The sequence below is a fragment of the Balaenoptera musculus genome, chromosome 1 (assembly GCF_009873245.2).
Source record: "Balaenoptera musculus isolate JJ_BM4_2016_0621 chromosome 1, mBalMus1.pri.v3, whole genome shotgun sequence".
Taxonomy (NCBI): Eukaryota; Metazoa; Chordata; class Mammalia; order Artiodactyla; family Balaenopteridae; genus Balaenoptera; species Balaenoptera musculus.
Genome location: NC_045785.1, coordinates 39931987 through 39955241, shown reverse-complemented (window position 1 = coordinate 39955241; position 23255 = coordinate 39931987). Strand labels below are relative to the sequence as shown.

The window sequence follows — 23255 nt, the reverse complement described above, 5'->3', positions numbered from 1 at the left end:
CTCTTCATCTGTTTTTGTTGTTGTTGAATCCAAATTGGAAATTCCTTGCCTCCCTCACGGTAACATAGAAAACAAGAGTTGTCATAAATTAAAAAAACAAAACCAAAAACCCAACCCTGGGTATTTAAGAAATTTTATAGAAATTTGAAAACCTAAGAGATATACCTTCAACACATAGAAATAAAACCTATCTTTACAAATGGTATCAAAAAGCTAAAGTAGCACACCAAATTCCTACAGCGTACTTAGGGCTGTCAGGCATAAATAAGAAAGTTTAAATTAGCTGTAGAGAGTCTATCAAAAGTTCATCTCAAAACTGATGATTCAAACAAGAGTATATCAGTTTGGAAACTGTATTAAAACATCTCTGTCTTGAACAGATAGATTTATCTGTTTCCTCATTAGCCCTGTAAGCATTCGAAATGGGTATATGAAGGTATGCTAGAGACCCTCATCCTGAGATAGGGAATTTTGATGAATGTTGCTTCAAGTGTATTAGAATTATGCCTATGGAGATCAAGTTCAGATAGATAGGTAGGTAGGTAGGCAGGTAGATAGATAGATAAATAGATAGATAGATACATAGATAGATACATAGATAGATACATAGATAGATAGATAGATAGATAGATAGATAGATAGATAGATAGATAGATAGATACATCTGTATATTTGCATAGGGAGATATATGTCTGTGTATCTATAGGCTTTAAAAGTTCAAGAGAAGCTCTTGAAGAGAGGTTTTTCTACTGAAGTCTGGTAACTTGCGTCTCAAGTTATCAGGGACTTTCTTTGATTTCCATGTCTTCTCAGATGTTCAGATATTCAGTTGGTGCTACACTCTTTTTCCCTACTTTTAGAATTAAGCACTTGTGGTTTTCTTGATTAGGTTCTTTGCCATATCTATAGGTTTTCAAGAATTTTTTTACCTGTATCTCCTTGGATATGTTTTTATAAATATTGATTTATTTTTCTACCTTTTTGCATATTTTGCAGAACTCTCCAGTTGTCTACTACTATAGTAAAATATCAATTTTAGTCTTGTGTTATTTTATCCTTGTATATAATTGTCCCAGCTTTTGAAGCCAGGTTGATAAATTCTTCACTGAGGCTATTTTCAAAAATTCTTTATTGAAGGTAGCCAAAGTCAACTGTCCCTTTTTCATATTTCAATGCAGGGGATGGTTTAGAGTAGGTAACAGCATTTACACATTTATGTTGATGTTGGAGGTTAGATATAGATAAATAAGTTCTTTGCCAGAAGGATATCAGTGATTCAAATATTAAACATTACGTATTTTACTTATGACTTGAGGAAATTTGAGGTACTTTTAAAATAAAAGAATATAATGGCAATTTAGTTTGAATACATCTAAATAAGTTAATAAAATTTTATTGGGGTACTTTCTAGGGTAAATAAACTTTTTTACTTTCACTAACGTAGAACACCTCTACTTTGAGTGTATTTTCTAAAAAAGATCTAGATCTAGTCTATAGAAGAAAGTAAAATATGTCAAACAATATGTCTTTAAGACATTACTAGGAACAAAAACATTTTGTTCTTTTTAACACACTCAGTACCACATCTTTAAATATAAGACATTCTCTGATCTGGCTTTTAGGTCACCAAGAAATATACTATGTTTATACAATCCATTGGAATCAATAAACAATTTAAACTGATGTAAATGTAGATTTTATGTCCCAGGCAAAATTGGGAATATGACAGAACATACAACTCTAGTTTATCTGGGTAAATATTCATTAAAATTAAATAAGTTTTCCTCTAAGCTTGCTGTAAAAAGCTGACTCCTTAATCATGTATATGTATAAACAGACTTTTGAAAACTTTATCAGTGACTCTAAGCAAATGAATTTATTTATAGTGAAAGTCCTTTTTGCTTTAAGCCTATTTAAAGAATATCTCCAATAGGGTTAGCACACCATACAAGGGTTTCAATTTTGATTATAAGTGTTACATTTCAGAAGCAGTTTTCTCCTTAAAGTATAAATATTAGTATTATGACATAATTTATATTAGCTTGTAGAGTTATTGCTAAAATCAGACTAAGAAATAATAGCAAATCTAATTTAAAAGGAGCTGATATTCTTTTTAATCATGCTAAAGGTTTTGCTTTTTGTAAATGGAGTTAGATTGCTAGGTAATCATTTCTTATACCACAGCACAGACTAGTGGATCCTCTCATAGTATCATTGAAGAGATCCTCTTGGAGCTGCATATTTGGGTCTCTGATTTTCAAGATGTGTTACATATGTAGCAAATAGCAAGGTCTGCCAATATATTTCCATAAATGCAGCAACACTTCCTATTACAAATGCAGGAGATTAAAATTTATATATAGTTGATCATCCAGTATTGATTGCATTCTTTAAAACAGATTATGTAAATCATTTATCCTGCTTAACAGTTTATACTTTGTGTAAACACATAAAATTATAACTTTGTAAGAACAAACTGGGAGTTAGAAAGTTTTAAGCAACCTATTAACATTTTAGTACTCATTCCTTTATAAAGGAATTATCAAGAATATGTCATATAGATGCATTGTAATCAGATGGATGTGGAAATTTTCATTATTACTTGTATAAAACAAATAAAGTAGCTTAATTATACAAGTGCCAGTTTTGAGTTTGGGAAGGGCATGAGAAAGAGGAATAGTTGCTTTCCTTCTTCTTTGACATGTTTAATTCCAAGACTGGAAAATAAGAACTAATTTTAAAGGAGTTATTGCTCTAATATAAAAATTTATATCTTTATTTAAAGATAAACCTCTAAAGAATTATGTATGGAAATTGTTAAAATGGTCAGATATATAGATATGCTCTCCCCAAAGCATGTCAAACTTTATTATTAAGACTGTTAATTGAACATATTGTGAAGACTTTATACTACAGTTGAGAATTAGTACCTGATTTTATATCTGCCTCTAGTCCTCGGTCAAAGAAAGAAAATATGTTATTTTAATCTTTTTATGTTATCACATAGAGATAAGAAAAAATAACTTTCTGTGTCTGGCATTTGGAAAGATTTATTTTCCTCTCCCTCTGGCTACAAGTCACCTTTGTTTTTTATGCCTACAGATTCCATTCTGATTGGTGTTCACCTTCAAACTGCGATGAGATCCATGACCGGGTAAAGAATGTCTTGAAATCACATCAAGCTCATCAGAGACATTTATATGTTAGTTTCTAAATTTTTCTTTTGAAGGCGTTTTATAATTAGGCATGAAAACCACCCGAGATGCTTAAAGCTCGCAAAGTTTAATCACTGGGAAGGAATAGAAAAGATACAACCTCCATTTAATGGAAGTCAGTGGTTTTGCTAAAGGCAATGTATCTAACTTCCTGCTTGACCTGAGTCATTATGCAAAATGTTTGACACAGATCATATGAACTATAAAAAATGTTAGTGATAACTCTCATAAAGAGTCAGTAAGTAGTGACTTTATGATCATTTTTTCACAGCCTTCAAAATATGGGAACCCTTGTTTTGTGGCCCAGAATAAAGCAATTCCATTTCCTGCAAACAGATTTGATTAAATGGTAGAACGAGAGATGGGATGAGACATATGTATTTTCGAGAAGTTTCTCAGCTGATTTTTATGTTAATTAAAGCTTAAAAGAGGAAAAGAAGAGGTCAGGTTTATCAGGTTTAATATTAGAGAAGATCAGTATGAGAATACTTTCTGACATAAGGCAAATAAACATATATATGAACAACAGTTGGGAAATAATTACAGTATATTATTCTTTTTGTGTTTGATTTCCTGTTTCAGTCATTAATTTAAAAACAGTTGTTTATCATGAGTCATGTTGGACACCAAGCTTAGTCCTGGGGATATAACTGGATTATGTGACATTGACATCAGTGTGTACTCTTGAAAGTTTCTGTATGCATATTGATTTTAAATTAAATTTGTTTTCAAAGTGTAATATAGATAGTCCCAGTGACTCACTCCCAGGGTTAACATCCTAACTTCTAATAGCAGGATTAGTATTGCATATTTTTGATCTTTATACAAATGACATCCAACCATGTCTTTTCCCTTTTTTTCTTAGTTATTTTATTTTGTTTTTTCAATTCAGGTATTTTTGCAATACAGACATCTTGTTATATAGTTCTGCACTCTTGCTGCTGCGTGGTGTTTCATTGTGTGAAAATACTACCATTGATTTATGCATTCCTCTATTTATGGACATTTGGGTTGTTTCTGGTTTGAGCTATTTTAGAACTGCTATGAACAGCTTATGTATCCTTGGGTAACATTGTATACATTTTATTTGGGTATGTCCCTACCAGTGGAATTGCTCATAGAGCGTGTAAACATTAAGCTTTACTAGATACCGCCAAAGACTTTTCCAAGTGATTTTAACAGTTTACACCCCCACTACCAGCATGTGTGAGTTCAGTTTGTCCTCACTACTACTGATAGGTTTTGTGTGTGTGTGTGTGTGTGTGTGTGTATTTTAATTTTGGCATTTTGATAGTGAGAAGTAGTTTTATCACATCATGGTTTTAATTTGCTGTTTCCTGATGACTAGTACATATGTTTATTGGCTATTTGGATATCCTCTTTTGTGAGTACTTGTTCAAGTTATTTGCCCATTTTTGTACTGAGTTGTCTCTTTTTTTGTTTTGTTAAAGTTCCATATTGATTTTTGATATGTCAGATATATGTTTTGCAATTTTCTTTTTCCACTCTGTGCCTTGCCTTTTCATTCTCTTAATGGTATCTTTTGATGAAAAGTTCTTAAGTACAATGAATCAAATTTATCTTTTTTTATTAGCATTTTTACAATTTTTGTCTTGTCAACAGAAATAATAAACAATCCAAAATAGGAATAGAAAAGAGTTTTATTAGAGCCAGACTGAGGACTATAGCCGAGGACACTTGAATTGTGAAGGAGAAGCACTTGAATTGTGCTCTGCCAGACTACAAAGTGGAGGAGGAGGCTTATATCAGCAAAAACCGGAGAGTTACAGTTAGATAGATGAGTTAAGTAAGGATTGGTTAGGGTCCGAAATGGCTGTAGAGTCACGGGGGAGACCTTGAGACCTTAAGGTTGCAGCTGGCTGGTATCCTTGAGTTTGATACAGTTAAGAAAATTTCAAGGTCTTAGTGATGCAGGAACATGTCTGAAACCACATCCACAGTGACCACCTGGCTCCATTTTTGATGCCTGAACCACAGTTTCATAGCTTGTCAGAACAAAGAACAAACATCAGACATGACAGGGGTACAGTCCTTCAAAGTTTCAAAAGAGACTGATTAGCACATACACAGCGAGTCAGCATGACCACAGTGTCTGAGAAGGGAACCACATCTTCGAAGGAGTACTAGCATTAGTGTCATAGAAAGGGCCCACATTTATCCCTATCTTCCAAGTGGACATTCTAAACAGTCTGGCAAGTGCAAAGTGCATTTTTGTTGTTTGTTGTTGTTGTTGTTTTTAGTTAAAGCAATTGTACAATGTACATTTGACAGACCATAAGACTGCTGACTCTAGTTAGCATAAAGCTCAAGCCAAATGATGTACAAGCCAGAATGATTCCCCATACCTCAATAAAGGCTTTTTGTTGGAATTATTTTTTTCTGTATAGTGGTAGGTAGGTGTCAAATTTCATGAAAGTTTCAAGTTTTATGATTGTGAATATGTCTGTTTTTCTTTCTAGTTCTGTTAATTTTATTTTATGTATTTTGAAGCCAAATTGTTAGTTGGATATAGATTTCAGACTACGATACAAACCTCTTATGTAAAGGTTCCCTTTTTGTTTCTAGTAATATCTCTTGTTTCACAGTATGTTTTGTCTACTAGTTGTATAGTTATAGCAGCTTTCTTTTCCCTAGTATATGCATGGTGTATATTTTTCCATCCTTTGCTTTTTATCAATATATTTAAAGTGCGTATCTTGTGAATAGCACATGAGATTTTTTTTCCAATAATGAAAATCTAGAATTTTTATGTAGATTGATGCAGCTTTTATTTGGATTAGTAACTTTTAAATTATCCATTTCCTTTTTATTAACTTGTTATACATTTTTTTACTATTCTGTTATTCATTTCCCTAGAGATTTCAACTTGCATATATAACAAATTATTTCTTTGTTGACCTCCCCAGTAATGTTGGTACCTAAAAACATTTAACTCTTTTTTTAACCCACATCTTCTTTTGAACATCTATTATCATGAATTTTAATTCTACATATATAAAACACAAGAAATTAATTTTGTTTGCATAGTAATGTTTATTCATTTTAATCACATATTTACCCTTTCTATTATTCTTCATCCTTTCCTGCAATTCGATATTCCCATTTGGATTTTTGAGTCATTTTCCTCCTGCCCAAAAAACTCCCTTTAGTACTTTCTTTCATGTTATTATCCTGGCTTTGAATTCCAGTTTTGTTTGTTTGAAAACATCATGGTTTTACTTCTATGTAGGGTGTACTAGATATAAAGTTATAAAGTTCTAGGTTGGTGGTTATTTCCTTTGGCACTTTTTTTTTTTTTTTTTTTTGCCACACCGCATGGCTTATGGGATCCTAGTTTTCTGACCAGGGATTGAACCTGTGCCCTCGGCAGTGAAAGCAGTGAAAGTGGAGTCCTAACCACCGCACCGCCAGGGAATTCCCTCCTTGGGCACTTTAAAGAAGCCATTCATTTGTGTCAGTTGAAAAGTCAGCTGTCATTCCTTTGCAGTAATGTGGGGTTTCCCCCCTCTGTTGCAGTTAAGATTTGCTCTTCAACTTTGTGTTTAGTAATTGTACTGTGATATACCTAGATGTAATTTTCTTGGATCAATTCTACATTAAGTTTGCAGAGCTTCTTAAATTTTTAGGTTGATATCTTTCATCAGTTTTGGAAAACCCACTCATGCTTTCTTTAAACATTGCTTCTGCCCCAATATCTATTTACTGTCCCTCTGGAATTTCCAATTACATTTATATAAGGTCTTTAGACTGTATATCATATGTATCTTATGCTTATTTTGATGTTTTTAATTCTTTTTTTCTCTCTCTTTCTAGTTTAGATACTTTCTTTTGAAATGTCCTCTAGTTTGCTAATCCTGTCTTCTGCTCTGTTTACATTGCTGTTAAAACTATTTGAAACTTCTTGAAAGACATAACTTTCAAGAACATCTTGAAAGACATAAACTACCAAGGCTAACTCAAAAAGAAATAGATAATTGCAATGGTTGTATATCTATTAAAGAAATTTAATTTAAAGTTAGGAATCTTCCATAAAAGAAAACCCTAAGCCCAGAGGCTTTCTCTAGTGAATTCTACGAAACCTTTATGGAAAACATAATGCCAGTTTTACACATTCCTGAAAATAGAAGAAAGAATACTCCCCAGTTCATCTTATGATATCAACATTTCTTCCGATGCCAAAACCAGACAATGAAAAATACAGACCAAAATCCTTCATGAACATATATGTAAAAATCCCTAACAACATATTAGCAAATTAGAACCAGCAGTATATAAAAATGAAAATACATCATAATCATGTGGGCTTATTCCAGAAATGCAGTGTAAATTCATCCTATTAACAGATTAAATACATATTTGTTCTCAGTGTCATTCAATAGGCAGAAAAAGTATCCAACAAAATTCAACTCTATTCATGTTAAACACTCTTAGTAAAGTTGCAGTAGAAGGATACTTCCTTAACCTAATAAAGACCATCTTTGAAAAACCTACAGCTAACATTATACTTAGTGGTGAAAGACTGAATGCTTTCCCCCTAAGCTCAGAAGCAAGGCAAGCATGCCCTCTCTCACCATTCCTTTAACATCATACTGAGAGTCTTAGATAATGCAGACAGGCAAGAAAAATAAATAAAAGTCATAAAGGTTAGAAGGGAAGAAACAAAACTGTATTTGCAAAGGATATGGTTATCTATGTAGAAAATTCCAAACAACCTACAGAAAAATTCCTAATAAGTGAGTTTAGCAATGTCACAAAATACAAAGAAAGTAATATTTCCTATATACCAGCAATGAACAATTGGAATTTTAATTTAGAAAACCCATACAGTTTACAATAGCACCAGAAATTGAAGTGCTTAGGTATAATTGTAACAGGATTATACCTAATGCAGGATCTGCATTCTGAGAACTACAAAACACCGTTGAAAGAAATCAAAGAAGATAGAACTAAACAGAGATATACCATATTCATGGATTGGAGGACTCCATATTAAGATGTCAATTTTCCCCAGTTTGAACTCTAGATTCAATGAAATCATAAAACTCCATCAAGCTTTTAAATAGATATTGACAAGCTGATTCTAGGACGTATAGAAAAGCACAGGAACTTGAAAAACCAAAACAGTTCTGAAAAGAACAAAGTTGGAGGACCCACTACCTAATGTTAAGACTTACTGTAAAGCATAACAGTGAAGACTGTGATATTGACTAAATTATAGACACAGATATCAAGGAATAGAAGAGATACTCTGGAAATAGACCCACACAAATATTGATTTTTGAAAAAAGTACAAAGTCAATTAAATGGAGTCTTTGCATTTGTTGTCTTTTTAACACATGGTTGTCGATGAACGAAAACAAAAACAAACTCCTTGACAAATAATTCAAAATATATCATAGACCTAAAACATAGTGGAAAATCCATTTAATTTATATTGAGCAATGACTTTAGATATGACACCAAACACATGATCCATAAAGGAAAAGCAAAATTATTGATAAATTAAACTTCATTGAAATTAAGAACTTTTGCTCTGTGAAAGACACTGTTAAGAGAATAGAAAGAGGAGCCGTTGTCTGAATGAAAATATTTGCAAATCACATATATAATTAAGGACTTATATCCATAATTAAAATATATAAAAACAACTCTTCAGACTCAACAACAAGAAAATAAATAACCCAATTAAAAATGGGCACATGATCTGAACAGATATTTTTATCCAATTAACATATGAAAAGATGCTCAATAGTCATTACAGAAATGCAAATTAAAACTACCTGAGATGCCACTACACACATATTAGAATTTGTTAAACAAAAACATCCCCCCACCCCTCAAAGAAACCCTGCAAAACTTGCAGTAGCAAATGCTGTCAAGGATATGGAACAACAGGAATTCTCCTTCAATGCTGGTGGGAATGCTTAGAGGTACAGCCACTTCTGAGGACAGTTTGAAGGTAGTTTTGTATAAGTTTAAACATACACTTATATGACCCAGCAATCCTTTTCTTAGCTGTTTATTGAAATTGAAATTGAAAGCATATCTTCACACAGAAACCTGTACATGAATGTTTATAGAAACTTTATTCATCATTACCAAAAACTAGAAGCAAACAAGATGCACTTTGTGAATGGTGAACAAACTATGGTATAGCCATTCAATCGAATATAATTCAGCAATAAAAAAGAATGAGCTATTAATGTATGCTACAACATGATGAATCTTAAATTTAGTTTGCTAAATGAAAGAAGCCAGAACCCCAAAGCTACACATTGTATGATTTTATTTATATGACATTGTTAAAATAGCAAAAGTTAGGAGATGCAGAAGCTGTCGACTACAAAGAAACCAGCCTCACAGGAGAATTTTTAGGGTACAGGAACTGCCTGATATACTGGTGTGACTGATATATAATTTTATGCATTTGTCAAAACTCCTAGAAAAATGTACATTAGAAAGAGTTAAATTTATTGTATTAAAAATTAAAAGTGTGATGTTGGGTCTTCTGAAGATTTAATGTAGATTATAATAAACTAGCAGTATTAAAAATACAAGACTTATCTTTAGTTTATCTAAATTACTTTGGAATATGGTATTTTGGCTGGATACTGTAACACTAAAGCCAAAAAGAACTACATGATCACTATATTCTTGTTTAGGGATCACCAAACTTTTTCTGGAAAGAGCCAGATAGTAAATATTTCGTGTGTCTGTGTGCCATAGGGTCCCTGTCACAACTACTCAGCTCTGTTGATATGGCACGAAAGCAGTCATAGACAACACATAAATAAATGAGCATGACTGAGTTTCAATAAAACTTTAATCCATGTGCACTAAAATGTGAATTTCATGTAATTTTCATGAAATATCTGTTTTTTCCCCCCAGTCATTTAAAAATGTAAAAATTACTCTCAGCTATCAGCAGTACCAAAACAGGCAAAGGGCCAGAATTGCCCTGGGAGCTGTTTGCCAACCCCTGCTCTAGTAGATAAATGTGTTTCACACAGGGATATGGATTAACAATTCTGAAAATACATGTATATGAGAGTTGGATAAATAAGTAAATAAATTGTGGATAAAACAACCAGGTTTCTTATTGTCAGAAAAAAGAAGTTATAAAGAAACAAGATGGGAAAAAGCTAGAATGAACCCTGTGAAGTTGGATTAGAGTCTGAGATGACAGTTTTAATTCATGTTTATTTTAATATATACAGATAGATTAATTCAGAGATATAGAAATATGAATATACGTGGGTTAGTATACACACATATTTCCTGTCTTTGCCCTCTGAAAGGGCCTAGAAGGAGTGACAACCCAATAGCAACAAGGACACCCAGCTCCCAGATCTAATACCTATCACGTATTTCTAAATACCTATTTTCTATGAAAGTTACCAGGGCTTTTTTCTTGGAGCAATAGCTAATTCTCGGGGTGGAGCAGGGAAAACAGAAGATTAGCACAGAACATCTTGTAGTGTGGAAAGTGAGGAATTGTTCAAAAAAGGTGAGGGGAATAGGGGCATATCAAAATAGAGACATAGATGTAGAGAACAAACGTATGGACCCCAAGAGGGGAAAGCGGGGGGTGGTGGTGGTGGTGGTGGTGTGATGAATTGGGAGACTGGGATTGGCATCTATACACTAATGTATAAAATAGATAACTAATAAGAACCTGCTGTATAAAAAATAAATAAAAATTCAAAAAAAAAAGGACACAGGAGCAACCTGAATGAGCCCCAGTGGCCATTTCTGGAATAATTTGAGCAACGAAATAAATAGCATTAGTGTCGATTATAATCCAAACAATAAAATAAATATCCATGAGTCCACACTGATGTAAGTGAAACAATGAATGACCAACGGTGAGAATGGACCAATCTTCCTTACAGAAGAATCCTAAATAATAATTGTTGATATCGCCCACTCCAGGAGATAGAGCTTAATTCTTCTCCTCTTGAGTGTGGGCTGGACTTGATTTATGTCTAAGAATAGAGCATGGAAAAAAGAAATAGTAATTTAGCTGGAGAAATCCGGCAAATGACACTACCTTATTATCAAAGTGATCAAGATTAACATCACTAGTGATAACTCATGTTGATAGCATGTATCCTTTGATATCAGGGGATGTGAAGGGCACGTCTGTGTCATATTGTTCCCCCAAACCCATAACCTTAGTCTAAACATGAGAATACTCAGACAAAACCAAATTGAGAAGCTTTTTACAAAATACCTGACCAATATGTCAAGATCATGAGAAACAGGGAGAACAGAAACTTGTCACGGATTGGAGGAGACTAAGGAGAAATGATGACTAAATGCAACATGGTATCCTGTATTGGATACTGGAACAGAAAAAGTACATTATTGGAAAAACTGGTGAAATCCAAATAAAGTCTGCAGTTTAGGTAATAGTATTGTACCAATGTTAATTTCTTGGTTTTGCAAAATTTACTGTGGTTATATGAGATGTTAACATTAAGAGAAGCTGGGTGAAGGGTGAAGTTCCTGTGTACAGGAACTCTTTATCTTTGCAGCTTTTCTCTAAATCCTAAATATTAAAAAAAAAAAAAAAAAAAACCCAAAAACTGTCGAGTTCTTAATTTTCAGCCTTTTGGGCTTTTACCTGAGAGTTGGTGTGGTTCTAGGCCCCTTCCTTCTCATAGCTGAAAATCCCTTCTGCTTTTCAGAGGCTTTTGCTGAGCTTTTTTTTGTGCCTTCACCGTGCATAGTTTCAGACATTCTGCGAGTGTCTTGAGGGACCCATCAGCTCAGTTTTGCACCCATCGTGTCTCATTGGGTTTTGGCCTCTCAGATTTTTAATTTTGTCCATCTAGCATAGTAAGACTGCCAAAACACTGCTGGTTTATCTGTCCTCCGGCAGTGGACCTGTGACAAAGCATAGATTCTCAACATTTTGTTCTATTCTCAGAATCCACAAATGACCCCAGGAAAATAACAGCTGCAGCCTATTAACTCACCTCTCCCCTCAAGAATCTTGGCATCACTAGTACTGTTGTTTAAGCAGCTTTCTAATGCCTTAAAAAAACAAAGACAAAAAACCAATACAGATATAAGTATACATGTACACACACACACACAAACAACCCCGTCCTACTCAGAAGTGAAAGGCATTCACATCACTTCTTTTAATTACCTTAATTTGTTTTGTCCCTGACCTGCCTTTCTCGAATGGAAGGCAGTAAGGTGGCTCATGTTGGCTTACACTGGACACTAAATCTCAGTATCTTAAATGGTTTTACATTAAGAGCAGCCTGAACACAAACTCTTCAAATTAGCCATTTTTTTTGCCTATGTTCTTTCGTTAAGTATATATTGAACATTTTTCATCAAATATCTACATGCTCTGTACCTTGTGCTATGCAAAGCACTGGGGATATTTTCATGAAATCAGATTTTCCATAAGGAACTTGTATAATCCAATGATTATTTTATAAACTAAAAAATGAGTGTGAAAGATTAAAACAGTGTGGCACAGTGTACGATTAAGTATAAGAATAAAAAGCGTAAGTAGGAAATGTTATTGTTCTTCCAGAGAAAAACTGAAATTGATTATATAGGAATAATAACTTTATTAAACATTCACTATAGGCCAGGCACTATGCATGTATTTATTATTCCATTTTATCCTCACAATAATTTTACAAAGTAAGTACTATTAAGAAGTACTATTTCAAAGATGAGGAACTGAGCCTCAGAAAAGTTGTGACTTCTATATAAGGTCACATGGCTACTTAGGTTGGTTGGAGCCAAGATTTGAATCCAGATTAATACTCTTTGATCTTAACCACTAAACTCTACAGAGATAAACCCACAAAGTACAATCTGATACATATAAGTGTAATAATATGCCTAAACCTAAACATGTGAAAACAAGATCCATGTTCAGAAACAAACAGTAACATACCAGAGACACATATTGTGAGCTGTACACTGAAACACACTCCCTAGACACAAAGTCCATGTTGGTCCTACTTGAAGGATACTCACAGACAAAGGTAGACCTTATTAAATATAAACATTAGGTTTTTTAAAATTATGTCACAAAGAATTTTTAAAAGTAAAAAGGTATTTTTATTTCACAAAGAATTTAAATATCAGCCTCTTCTGGGACAGTGAAAAAGTCCTTCAAAAATCATTAAATATTTGATTAGTACAGAGAAGTGTGAAACATAGTTTGACAATCATTTATAAATGAAGAGAACCCACCTCAAACAAGCTAATGGAAGTCAGTGATCACAAAAGATCCTATTGAAAATAAAACCCAGTTGAATGAGGAGAAAACACTCAGCATTTTGACTTAATTCAAGAAAATCTAAGATCATTTCAACAAAGACCCCAGTCCTTTTGCTATCACATCTGAACCCCAGTTTCTGGTGCCTTTTGAAATAAAGAGAATGTGACTTAATCCTATAAGCCTATACTGTCTAGAAATTCATGTTTTTATATAAAACTCATTCTGGAAATTGTTAGGTATAATCCAGTTAAAGCAGAAGGTTCTTGTTGGGCCAAATCGTGGAAAAAACAGAATAGGAAGCACAGACTTTATCCTGAAATCCAGGAAGTCACGAAGTCAGATGCATTCAAAAGTTAGGGTAGGTGTTGAGTACTGTGACCAATAGAGAAAGTAAGTCTATGACCTCTCTGGAGGAGAAAGCTACTACTCAGCCCTAGTTAAGTGTTGCCATATAGGAATTCAGGCACAATGTTGCCAGATCTTCCAATTATTTTTAAAAGTACTGATTTTTATATAAATTTGCCAAAATAATATAATGAAAGAATAAATCAGGAAGGGTAGGGTACGTGATTTGCCAGGGAATAGTATGGTTTAAATTTTAATAGTTTGAAGTTGATTAGTAAGTTTAGCTGAGATGTATTGAGTTGCTACTACATACCAGCTGTGTGCTGTTTTATGAAGGCTCTGTCTGGAACCAGTTTGTTCAACAAATTACTTCTCTGTTAACAGTTTCCTGATAGGTTTCTTGTATTAGTAGAATTAGCATATGTAACATACTTAGAATGACACTGGCATATAGAAACTGTTTAATAAATGTTTGCTCTTTTTTTTTTTTTTAATCACTTAGCTATGATGGTAATAAAAGGGAGATTATTATAAGTCTCACAAAGGAATTATGAGATTTATTACTTTTTTCCCCTGAAAAAACAACTTTTGGTTTTATTTCTCTGTTGTATGTATTTTTCCTACATTATTAATTTTTGGTCTGTATCATTTCTCCTCTTCTCCTTTCTTTGGAATTAATTTGCTGATCTTTCTCTTAAAAACTTTTGGTGACTATTCACATCATTAAATTTAGGCTTTCTCCTAGTGTATACATGTATTTAAAACTATAGATTTCTTTCTAAGTAGTGTCATATTTTCACTACTATTTCTAATTTCCATTGTAATTTTTCTTTTACCTTTGGGTTATTTAAAAGTGTATTGGTAGATTTCCAAACATTCTTTGGGTGGGGGAATTTTATTTTTTCTTTTTTAAAAAATTTTTTGCTTTATTCTGCTGTATCTTGAGAACACTTGATTTTTCAGTCTTCTGAAATTTTTGAGACCTTATTTATGCCCAGGATATGGTCATTTTTTATTCCAAGTACACTTAAGAAAAAACACATGATATCTGTTTTTGTTTAGTTTAGTGTGCTTGACAACTAGGTCACGTTTGCTAATGTGGTGCAGTTTTTCTTTATCCTTACTGACTTTTTCTTGTCTGCCAATTCTATTGGATACTGAGAGACAGTTCTTTAAAATCTCCCAATATAATTTGCCTGTTTTAATTTCCCTGTGCTAACAGTTTAAGCTTTGTATATTTTAGAGCTATGTGATTAGATGCATATAAATGGAATTATAGTATTTATTTAAGTCTTTATTTCTAGTAATAATGTTTCTTTAGGTCTGCTTTATTTGCTATTGCTATAGCTAAAATAGCTTTATATGCTTAGTGTTTTAGAGGAATGAAAATATATTTTTTCATTCTTACACTTTGAACCTTTCTGTTGATATTTAAGGGGATTTTTAAATAGCATATACTGGGGCTTCCCTGGTGGCGCAGTGGTTGAGAATCTGCCTGCCAGTGCAGGGGACACGGGTTCGAACCCTGGTCTGGGAAGATCCCACATGCCGCGGAGCAACTAGGCCCGTGAGCCACAACTACTGAGCCTGCGCATCTGGAGCCTGTGCTCTGCAACAGGAGACGCCGCAATAGTGAGAGGCCCGTGCACCGCGATGAAGAGTGGCCCCCACTTGTCGCAACTAGAGAAAACCCTCGCACAGAAACAAAGACCCAACACAGCCAAAAAATAAAAATAAATAAATAAATAAATTTAAATAGCATATATTGACATTTTTATACAATGTGGCAATCATTGTGTTTTAATTGTAGTATTTAGTCTGTTCATATTAAACATACCTACTGATATATTTGGATATAAATCTACTGTTTTCATTCTACATTCTGTATTTCCTTCTATTTTGCCTCCTTTTGGCTTGAGCATGTATTATTTAATTTTCTACCACATTAACTTGTGCTACTTTCTTTTTTTATTCTTTTGATGGTTACATTAGAGATTAAAACAAGTACTCTTTTAAAGTTGAATATAAATGAACATATTAATTTTATTATTTCCCTCCTCACTTAACATACTGTTATTATCCTGTTTTTATTGTTTGTATATTTTAAGCATCATATTGCATCATTATATTTTATATAGGTGATGCTCATTTAGATGTAATCATATTTTACCATTTTGTGGCTCTTCATTCTGCACTGCGTCTCCAGGCTTCCTCTTTCATAATACTCTAGTTATTTCCTTTAGTGTGCAATTCATTATTGAATTCTAGTATGTCCTTTAGCCTGCAATTCATTATTGCAGATGAATTCTCCCAGGTTTATTGTTTTGTTTTTTCTTTTGTTTGAAAGTTTATTTTAACTCAGTTTATGGAAGATGCTTTTTTCTGGTTATGGAATTATAAGTTGGCAGTTATTTTCTTTCAGCACTTTCAAGCTATCATTCTATTGTTTTGGTAAAGTTATCGGTCATATTGTTGCTACTTTGATCATGTCATTTTTTTTAGAAAACATTTATTTATTTATTTATTTGGCTGTGCCGGGTCTTAGTTGCAGCACACGGGATCTTTTAGTTGCAGCATGCGAACTCTTAGTTGCGGCACGTGAGATCTAGTTCTGTGACCAGGGATCAAACCCGGGTCCCCTGAATTGGAAGCACAGAGTCTTAGCCAGTGGACCACCAGGGAAGTCCTGAACACGTCATTTTTAATTTTTATGCTTTTAAAACTGATAACTATAACTCAAATACAGAAAATTGCATAAGATATATGTTGCTAGATGATTTTTTCCAAGATGAGCATTCTTAACCACCTGCCCCATCAGGATATAGAATCTAGCCAGCCATCCCAATAGCCCTCTCTGTAGTCCCTTAAAATCACAACCCTCCCTCATCCATAAGAACAATCCAGTATCCTGATTTTTATGGAAATTATTTATTTACTTTTATAATATTATCCCCCAAGTGAGCATTTCTTTCTTTTTAAAAAAATTTTTAATACAGTTTTTAAAGGCTACACTTCATTTACAGTTATTATAAAATATTGGCTATATTCCCTGTATTGTACAATACATCCTTGTATCCTATCTTACACCCAGTAGTTTGTACATCCCTCTCTCCCATCCCTATATTGCCCTTCCCCTCATTGGAAATCACTAGTTTGTTCTCTATATCTGCGAGTCTGCTTCTTTTTTGTTATAGTCACTGGTTTGTTGTATTTTTTAGGTTCCACATGTAAGTGATATCATATAGTGTTAGTCTTTCTCTGTCTGACTTATTTCACTTAGCATAATGCCCTCCAAGTCCATCCGTGTTGTTGCAAATGGCAAAATTTCATTCTTTTTTATGGCTGAGTAGTATTCCATTGTATATATCTATACCACATCTTCTTTATGGCCTCTTCTTGATGACTACTTACGTTGCTTCCATATCTTGGCAATTGTAAATAATGCTGCTATGAATATTGTGGTGCATGTATCTTTTTGATTTTCCTTTTTCTTTCAGATTTATACCCAGGAGTGGAATTGCTGGGTCATATGGTAGTTCTATTTTTAGTTTTTTGAGAAACCTCCGTACTGTTCTCCACAGTGGCTACACCAATTTACATACCCACCAACAGTGTAGAAGGTTCCCTTTTCTCCACATCCTCACCAACACTTGTTATTTGTGTTCTTTTTGATGATAGGCATTCTGACAGTTGTGAGGTGATAACTCATTGTGGTTTTGATTTGCATTTTCTGATGATTAACAATGTTGACATGTGCATGTTGGCCATCTGTATTTCCTCTTTGGAAAAATGTCTATTCAGTTCTTCTGCCCATTTTTAAATTGGATTTGTGTGTGTGTGTGTGTGTGTGTGTTGAGTTGTATGAGCTGTTTATATATGTTGGATATTAATCCCTTATCTGTCATATCATTTGCAAATATTTTCTCCTCCCATTCAGTAGGTTGTCTTGTTGTTTTGTTGATGGTTTCCTTTGCTGTGCAGAAGCTTTTAAGTTTAAAATGACCACGGTTAGAGATTTGATGAAAGTGCATAATAATGCAATTGACAAGGAAATTTCATTATTTCTGAGATATACATTTTAAAGTAATAACTACAATAATGACTTATAACATTATACCAGAACATATAAGATTTGTAGGAATTTCATGTAATGTCTGAAACATTTATATTAACATATTTCCATACAAATAACCCAAAGAAAGTTAAGTATTAGGTTTTTTTAAATTTTTAAATTTAATTTATTTTTTCATACAGCAGGTTCTTATTAGTCATCAATTTTATACACATCAGTGTATACATGTCAATCCCAATCGTCCAATTCAGCACACCACCATGCCCCCCCACCCGCAGCTTTCCCCCCTTGGTGTCCATACGTTTGTTCTCTACATCTGTGTCTCAATTTCTGCCCTGCAAACCGGTTCATCTGTACCATTTTTCTAGGTTCCACATATATGCATTAATATACGATATTTGTTTTTCTCTTTCTGACTTACTTCATTCTGTATGACAGTCTCTAGATCCATCCACATCTCAACAAATGACTCAATTTCTTTCCTTTTTATGGCTGAGTAATATTCCATTGTGTATATGTACCACAACTTCTTTATCCATTCGTCTGTCAATGGGCATGTATGTTGCTTCCATGACCTGGCTATTGTAAATAGTGCTGTAATGAACATTGGGGTACATGTATCTTTTTGAATTATGGTTTTCTCTGGGTATATGCCCAGTAGTGGGATTGCTGGGTCATATGGTAATTCTATTTTTAGTTTTTTGAAGAACCTCCATACTATTCTCCATAGTGGCTGTATCAATAATGTACATTCCCACCAACAGTGAAAGAGGGTTCCCTTTTCTCCACACCCTCTCCAGCATTTGTTGTTTGTAGATTTCCTGATGATGCCCATTCTAACTGGTGTGAGGTGATACCTCATTGTAGTTTTGATTTGCATTTCTCTAATAATTAGTGATGTTGCACAGCTTTTCATGTACTTCTTGGCCATCTGTATGTCTTCTGTGGAGAAATGTCTATTTAGGTCTTCTGCCCATTTTTGGATTGGGTTGTTTGTTTGTTTAATATTGAGCTGCATGAGCTGTTTATATATTTTGGAGATTAATCCTTTGTCCGTTGATTCGTTTGGAAATATTTTCTCCCATTCTGAGGGCTGTCTTTTCGTCTTGTTTATGGTTTCCTTTGCTGTGCAAAAGCTTTTAAGTTTCATTAGGTCCCATTTGTTTATTTTTGTTTTTATTTCCATTACTCTAGGAGGTGGATTAAAAAAGATCTTGCTGTGATTTATGTCAAAGAGTGTTCTTCCTATGTTTTCCTCTAAGAGTTTTATAGTGTCCAGTCTTAGATTTAGGTCTCGAATCCATTTTGAGTTTATTTTTGTGTATGGTGTTAGGGAGTGTTCTAATTTCATTCTTTTACATGTAGCTTTCCAGTTTTCCCAGCCCCACTTATTGAAGAGACTGTCTTTTCTCCATTGTATATCCTTGCCTCCTTTGTCATAGATTAGTTGACCATAGGTGCATGGGTTTATCTCTGGGCTTTCTATCTTGTTCCATTGATCTATGTTTCTGTTTTTTTTGCTAGTACCATATTGTCTTGATTACTGTAACTTTGTAGTATAGTCTAAAGTCAGGGAGTCTGATTCCTCCATCTCCATTTTTTCCCCTCAAAACTGCTTTGGCGATTCGGGGTCTTTTGTGTCTCCATACAAATTTTAAGATTTTTTGTTCTAGTTCCATAAAAAATGCCATTGGTAATTTGATAGGGATTGCATTGAATCTGTAGATTGCTTTGGGGAGTATAGTCATTTTCACAATATTGATTCTTCCAAACTAAGAACACGGTATATCTCTCCATCTGTTGGTATCATCTTTAATTTCTTTCATCAGTGTCTTATAGTTTTCTGCATACAGGTCTTTTGTCTCCCTAGGTAGGTTTATTCCTAGGTATTTTATTCTTTTTGTTGCAATGGTAAATGGGAGTGTTTCCTTCATTTCTCTTTCAGATTTTTCATCATTAGTGTATACGAATGCAAGAGATTTCTGTGTGTTAATTTTGTATCCTGCAACTTTACCAAATTCATTGATTAGCTCTAGTAGTTTTCTGGTGGCATTTTTAGGATTCTCTATGAATAGTATCATGTCATCTGCAAACAGTGACAGTTTTACTTCTTTTCCAATTTGTATTCCTTTTATTTATTTTTCTTCTCTGATTGCCGTGGCTAGGACTTCGAAAACTATGTTGAATAATATTGGTGAGAGTGGACATCCTTGTCTCTTTCCTGATCTTAGAGGAAATGCTTTCAGTTTTTCACCATTGAGACTGATGTTTGCTGTGGGTTTGTCATATATGGCCTTTATTATGTTGAGGTAGGTTCCCTCTATGCCCACTTTCTGCATAGTTTTTATCATAAATGGGTGTTGAATTTTGTCAAAAGCTTTTTCTGCGTCTATTGAGATGATCATATGGTTTTTATTCTTCAATTTGTTAATATAGTATATCACATTCATTGATTTACTTATATTGAAGAATCCTTGCATCTCTGGGATAAATGCCACTTGATCATGGTGTATGATCCTTTTAATGTGTTGTTGGATTCTGTTTGCTAGTATTTTGTTGAGGATTTCTGCATCTATATTCATCAGTGATATTGGTCTGTAATTTTTTTTTTTGGTAGTATCTTTGTCTGGTTTTGGTATCAGGATGATGGTGGCCTCATAGAATGAGTTTGGGAGTGTTCCTTCCTCTGCAATTTTTGGAAGAGTTTGAGAAGGGGATGGGTGTTAGCTCTTCTCTAAATGTTTGATAGAATTCACCCGTGAAGCCATCTGGTCCTGGACTGTTGTTTGTTGGAAGATTTTTAATCACAGTTTCAATTTCATTACTTGTGATTGTTCTGTTCATATTTTCTATTTCTTCCTGGTTCAGTCTTGGAAGGTTATACCTTTCTAAGAATTTGTCCATTTCTTCCAGGTTGTCCATTTTATTGGCATAGAGTTGCTTGTTGTAGTCTCTTAGGATGCTTTGTATTTCTGCAGTGTCTGTTGTAACTTCTCCTTTTTCATTTCTAATTTTATTGATTTGAGTCCTCTCCCTCTTTTTCTTGATGAGTCTGGCTAATGGTTTATCTTCTCAAAGAACCAGATTTTAGTTTGATTGATCTTTGCTATTGTTTTCTTTGTTTCTATTTCATTTATTTCTGCTCTGATCTTTATGATTTCTTTCCTTCTGCTAACTTTGGGTTTTGTTTGTTTTTCTTTCTCTAGTTCCTTGAGGTGTAAGGTTAGATTGTTTATTTGAGATTTTTCTTGTTTCTTGAGGTAGGCTGGTGTAGCTATAAACTTCCCTCTTAGAACTGCTTTTGCTGCATCCCATAGGTTTTGTATCATCGTGTTTTCACTGTCATTTGTCTCTAGGTATTTTTTGATTTCCTCTTTGATTTCTTCAGTGATCTCTTGCTTATTTAATAACGTATTGTGTAGCCTCCATGTGTTTGTGTTTTTTACGTTTTTTTCCCCTGTAATTCACTTCTAATCTCATAGCGTTGTGGTCAGAAAAGATGCTTGATATGATTTCAATTTTCTTAAATTTACTGAGGCTTGATTTGTGACCCAAGATGCTATCTATCCTGGAGAATGTCCGTGTGCACTTGAGAAGAAAGTGTAATCTGCTGTTTTTGGATGGAATGTCCTATAAATATCAATTATATCTATCTGGTCTATTGTGTCATTTAGAGCGTCTGTTTCCTTATTTATTTTCATTTTGGATGATCTGTCCATTGGTGTAAGTGAGGTGTTAAAGTCCCCCACTATTATTGTGTTACTGTCGATTTCCTCTTTTATAGCTGTTAGCAGTTGCCTTATGTATTGAGGCGCTCCTATGTTGGGTGTATATATATTTATAATTGTCATCTCTTCTTCTTGGATCGATCCCTTGATCATTATGTAGTGTCCTTCCTTGTCTCTTGTAACATTCTTTATTTTAAAGTCTATTTTATCTGATATGAGTATTGCTACTCCAGCTTTCTTTTGATTTCCATTTGCATGGAATATCTTTTTCTAGCCCCTCACTTTCAGTCTGTATGTGTCCCTAGGTCTGAAGTGGGTCTCTTGTAGACAGCATATATATGGGTCTTGTTTTTGTATCCATTCAGCGAGCCTGTGTCTTTTGGTTGGAGCATTTAATCCATTCGTGTTTAAGGTAATTATCGATATGTATGTTCCTATTACCATTTTCTTAATTGTTTTGGGTTTGTTATTGTAGTTCCTTTTCCTCTTTTGTGTTTCCCACTTAGAGAAGTTCCTTTAGCATTTGTTGTAGAGCTAGTTTTGTGGTGCTGAATTCTCTTAGTTTTTCTTGTCTGTAAAGCTTTTGATTTCTCCTTCGAATCTGAATGAGTTCCTTGCCAGGTAAAGTAATCTTGGTTGTAGGTTCTTCCCTTTCATCACTTTAAGTATATCATGCCACTCCCTTCTGGCTTGTAGAGTTTCTGCTGAGAAATCAGCTGTTAACCTTATGGGAGTCCCTTGTATGTTATTTGTTGTTTTTCCCTTGCTGCTTTCAATAATTTTTCTTTGTCTTTAATTTTTGCCAATTTGATTACTATGTGTCTCGGCGTGTTTCTCCTTCAGTTTATTCTGTATGGGACTCGATGCCCTTACTGGATTTGGGTGGCTATTTCCTTTCCCATGTTAGGGAAGTTTTCGACTATAATCTCTTCAAATATTTTCTCAGGTCCTTTCTCTCTCTCTTCACCTTCTGGGACCCCTATAATGTGGATGTTGTTGCGTTTAATGTTGTCCCAGTGGTCTCTTAGGCTGTCTTCATTTCTTTTCATTCTTTTTTCTTTATTCTGATCCACAGCAGTGAATTCCACCATTCTGTCTTCCAGGTCGCTTATCCATTCTTCTGCCTCAGTTATTCTGCTATTGATTCCTTCTAGTGTAGTTTTCATTTCAGTTATTGTATTGTTCATCTCTGTTTGTTTGTTCTTTAATTCTTCTAGGTCTTTGTTAAACATTTCTTGCATCTTCTCCATCTTTGCCTCCATTCTTTTTCCAAGGTCCTGGATCATCTTCACTATCATTATTCTGAATTCTTTTTCTGGAAGGTTGCCTATCTCCACTTCATTAAGTTGTTTTTCTGTGGTTTTATCTCTTTCCTTCGTCTCGTACATAGCCCTCTGCCTTTTCATCTTGTCTATCTTTCTGTGAATGTGGTTTTTGTTCCACAGGCTGCAGGATTGTAGTTCTTGCTTCTGCTGTCTGCCCTCTGGTGGATGAGGCTATCTAAGAGCCTTGTGTAAGTTTCCTGATGGGAGGGACTGGTGGTGGGCAGAGCTGACTGTTGCTCTGGTAGGCAGAGCTCAGTATAACTTTAATCCGCTTGACTGTTGATGGGTGGG

At 34.1% G+C, this 23255-nt stretch overlaps 1 protein-coding gene across 5 annotated transcripts in view; it reads left to right on the top strand.

Annotated features, from left to right (window-relative positions):
• The window catches only part of SPATA6 (spermatogenesis associated 6), a 144365-nt gene that overhangs the window by 96399 nt on the left and 24711 nt on the right, over window positions 1-23255 (top strand). For 3 of the 5 annotated variants that reach the window (XM_036827238.1, XM_036827249.1, XM_036827277.1), the window contains one exon: window positions 3103-3202. In XM_036827238.1, the coding sequence (XP_036683133.1) occupies window positions 3103-3202 (100 nt within the window). The remainder of the gene's footprint in view (window positions 1-3102; window positions 3203-23255) is intronic. The other 2 variants (XM_036827258.1, XM_036827268.1) reach the window with 1 other exon arrangement.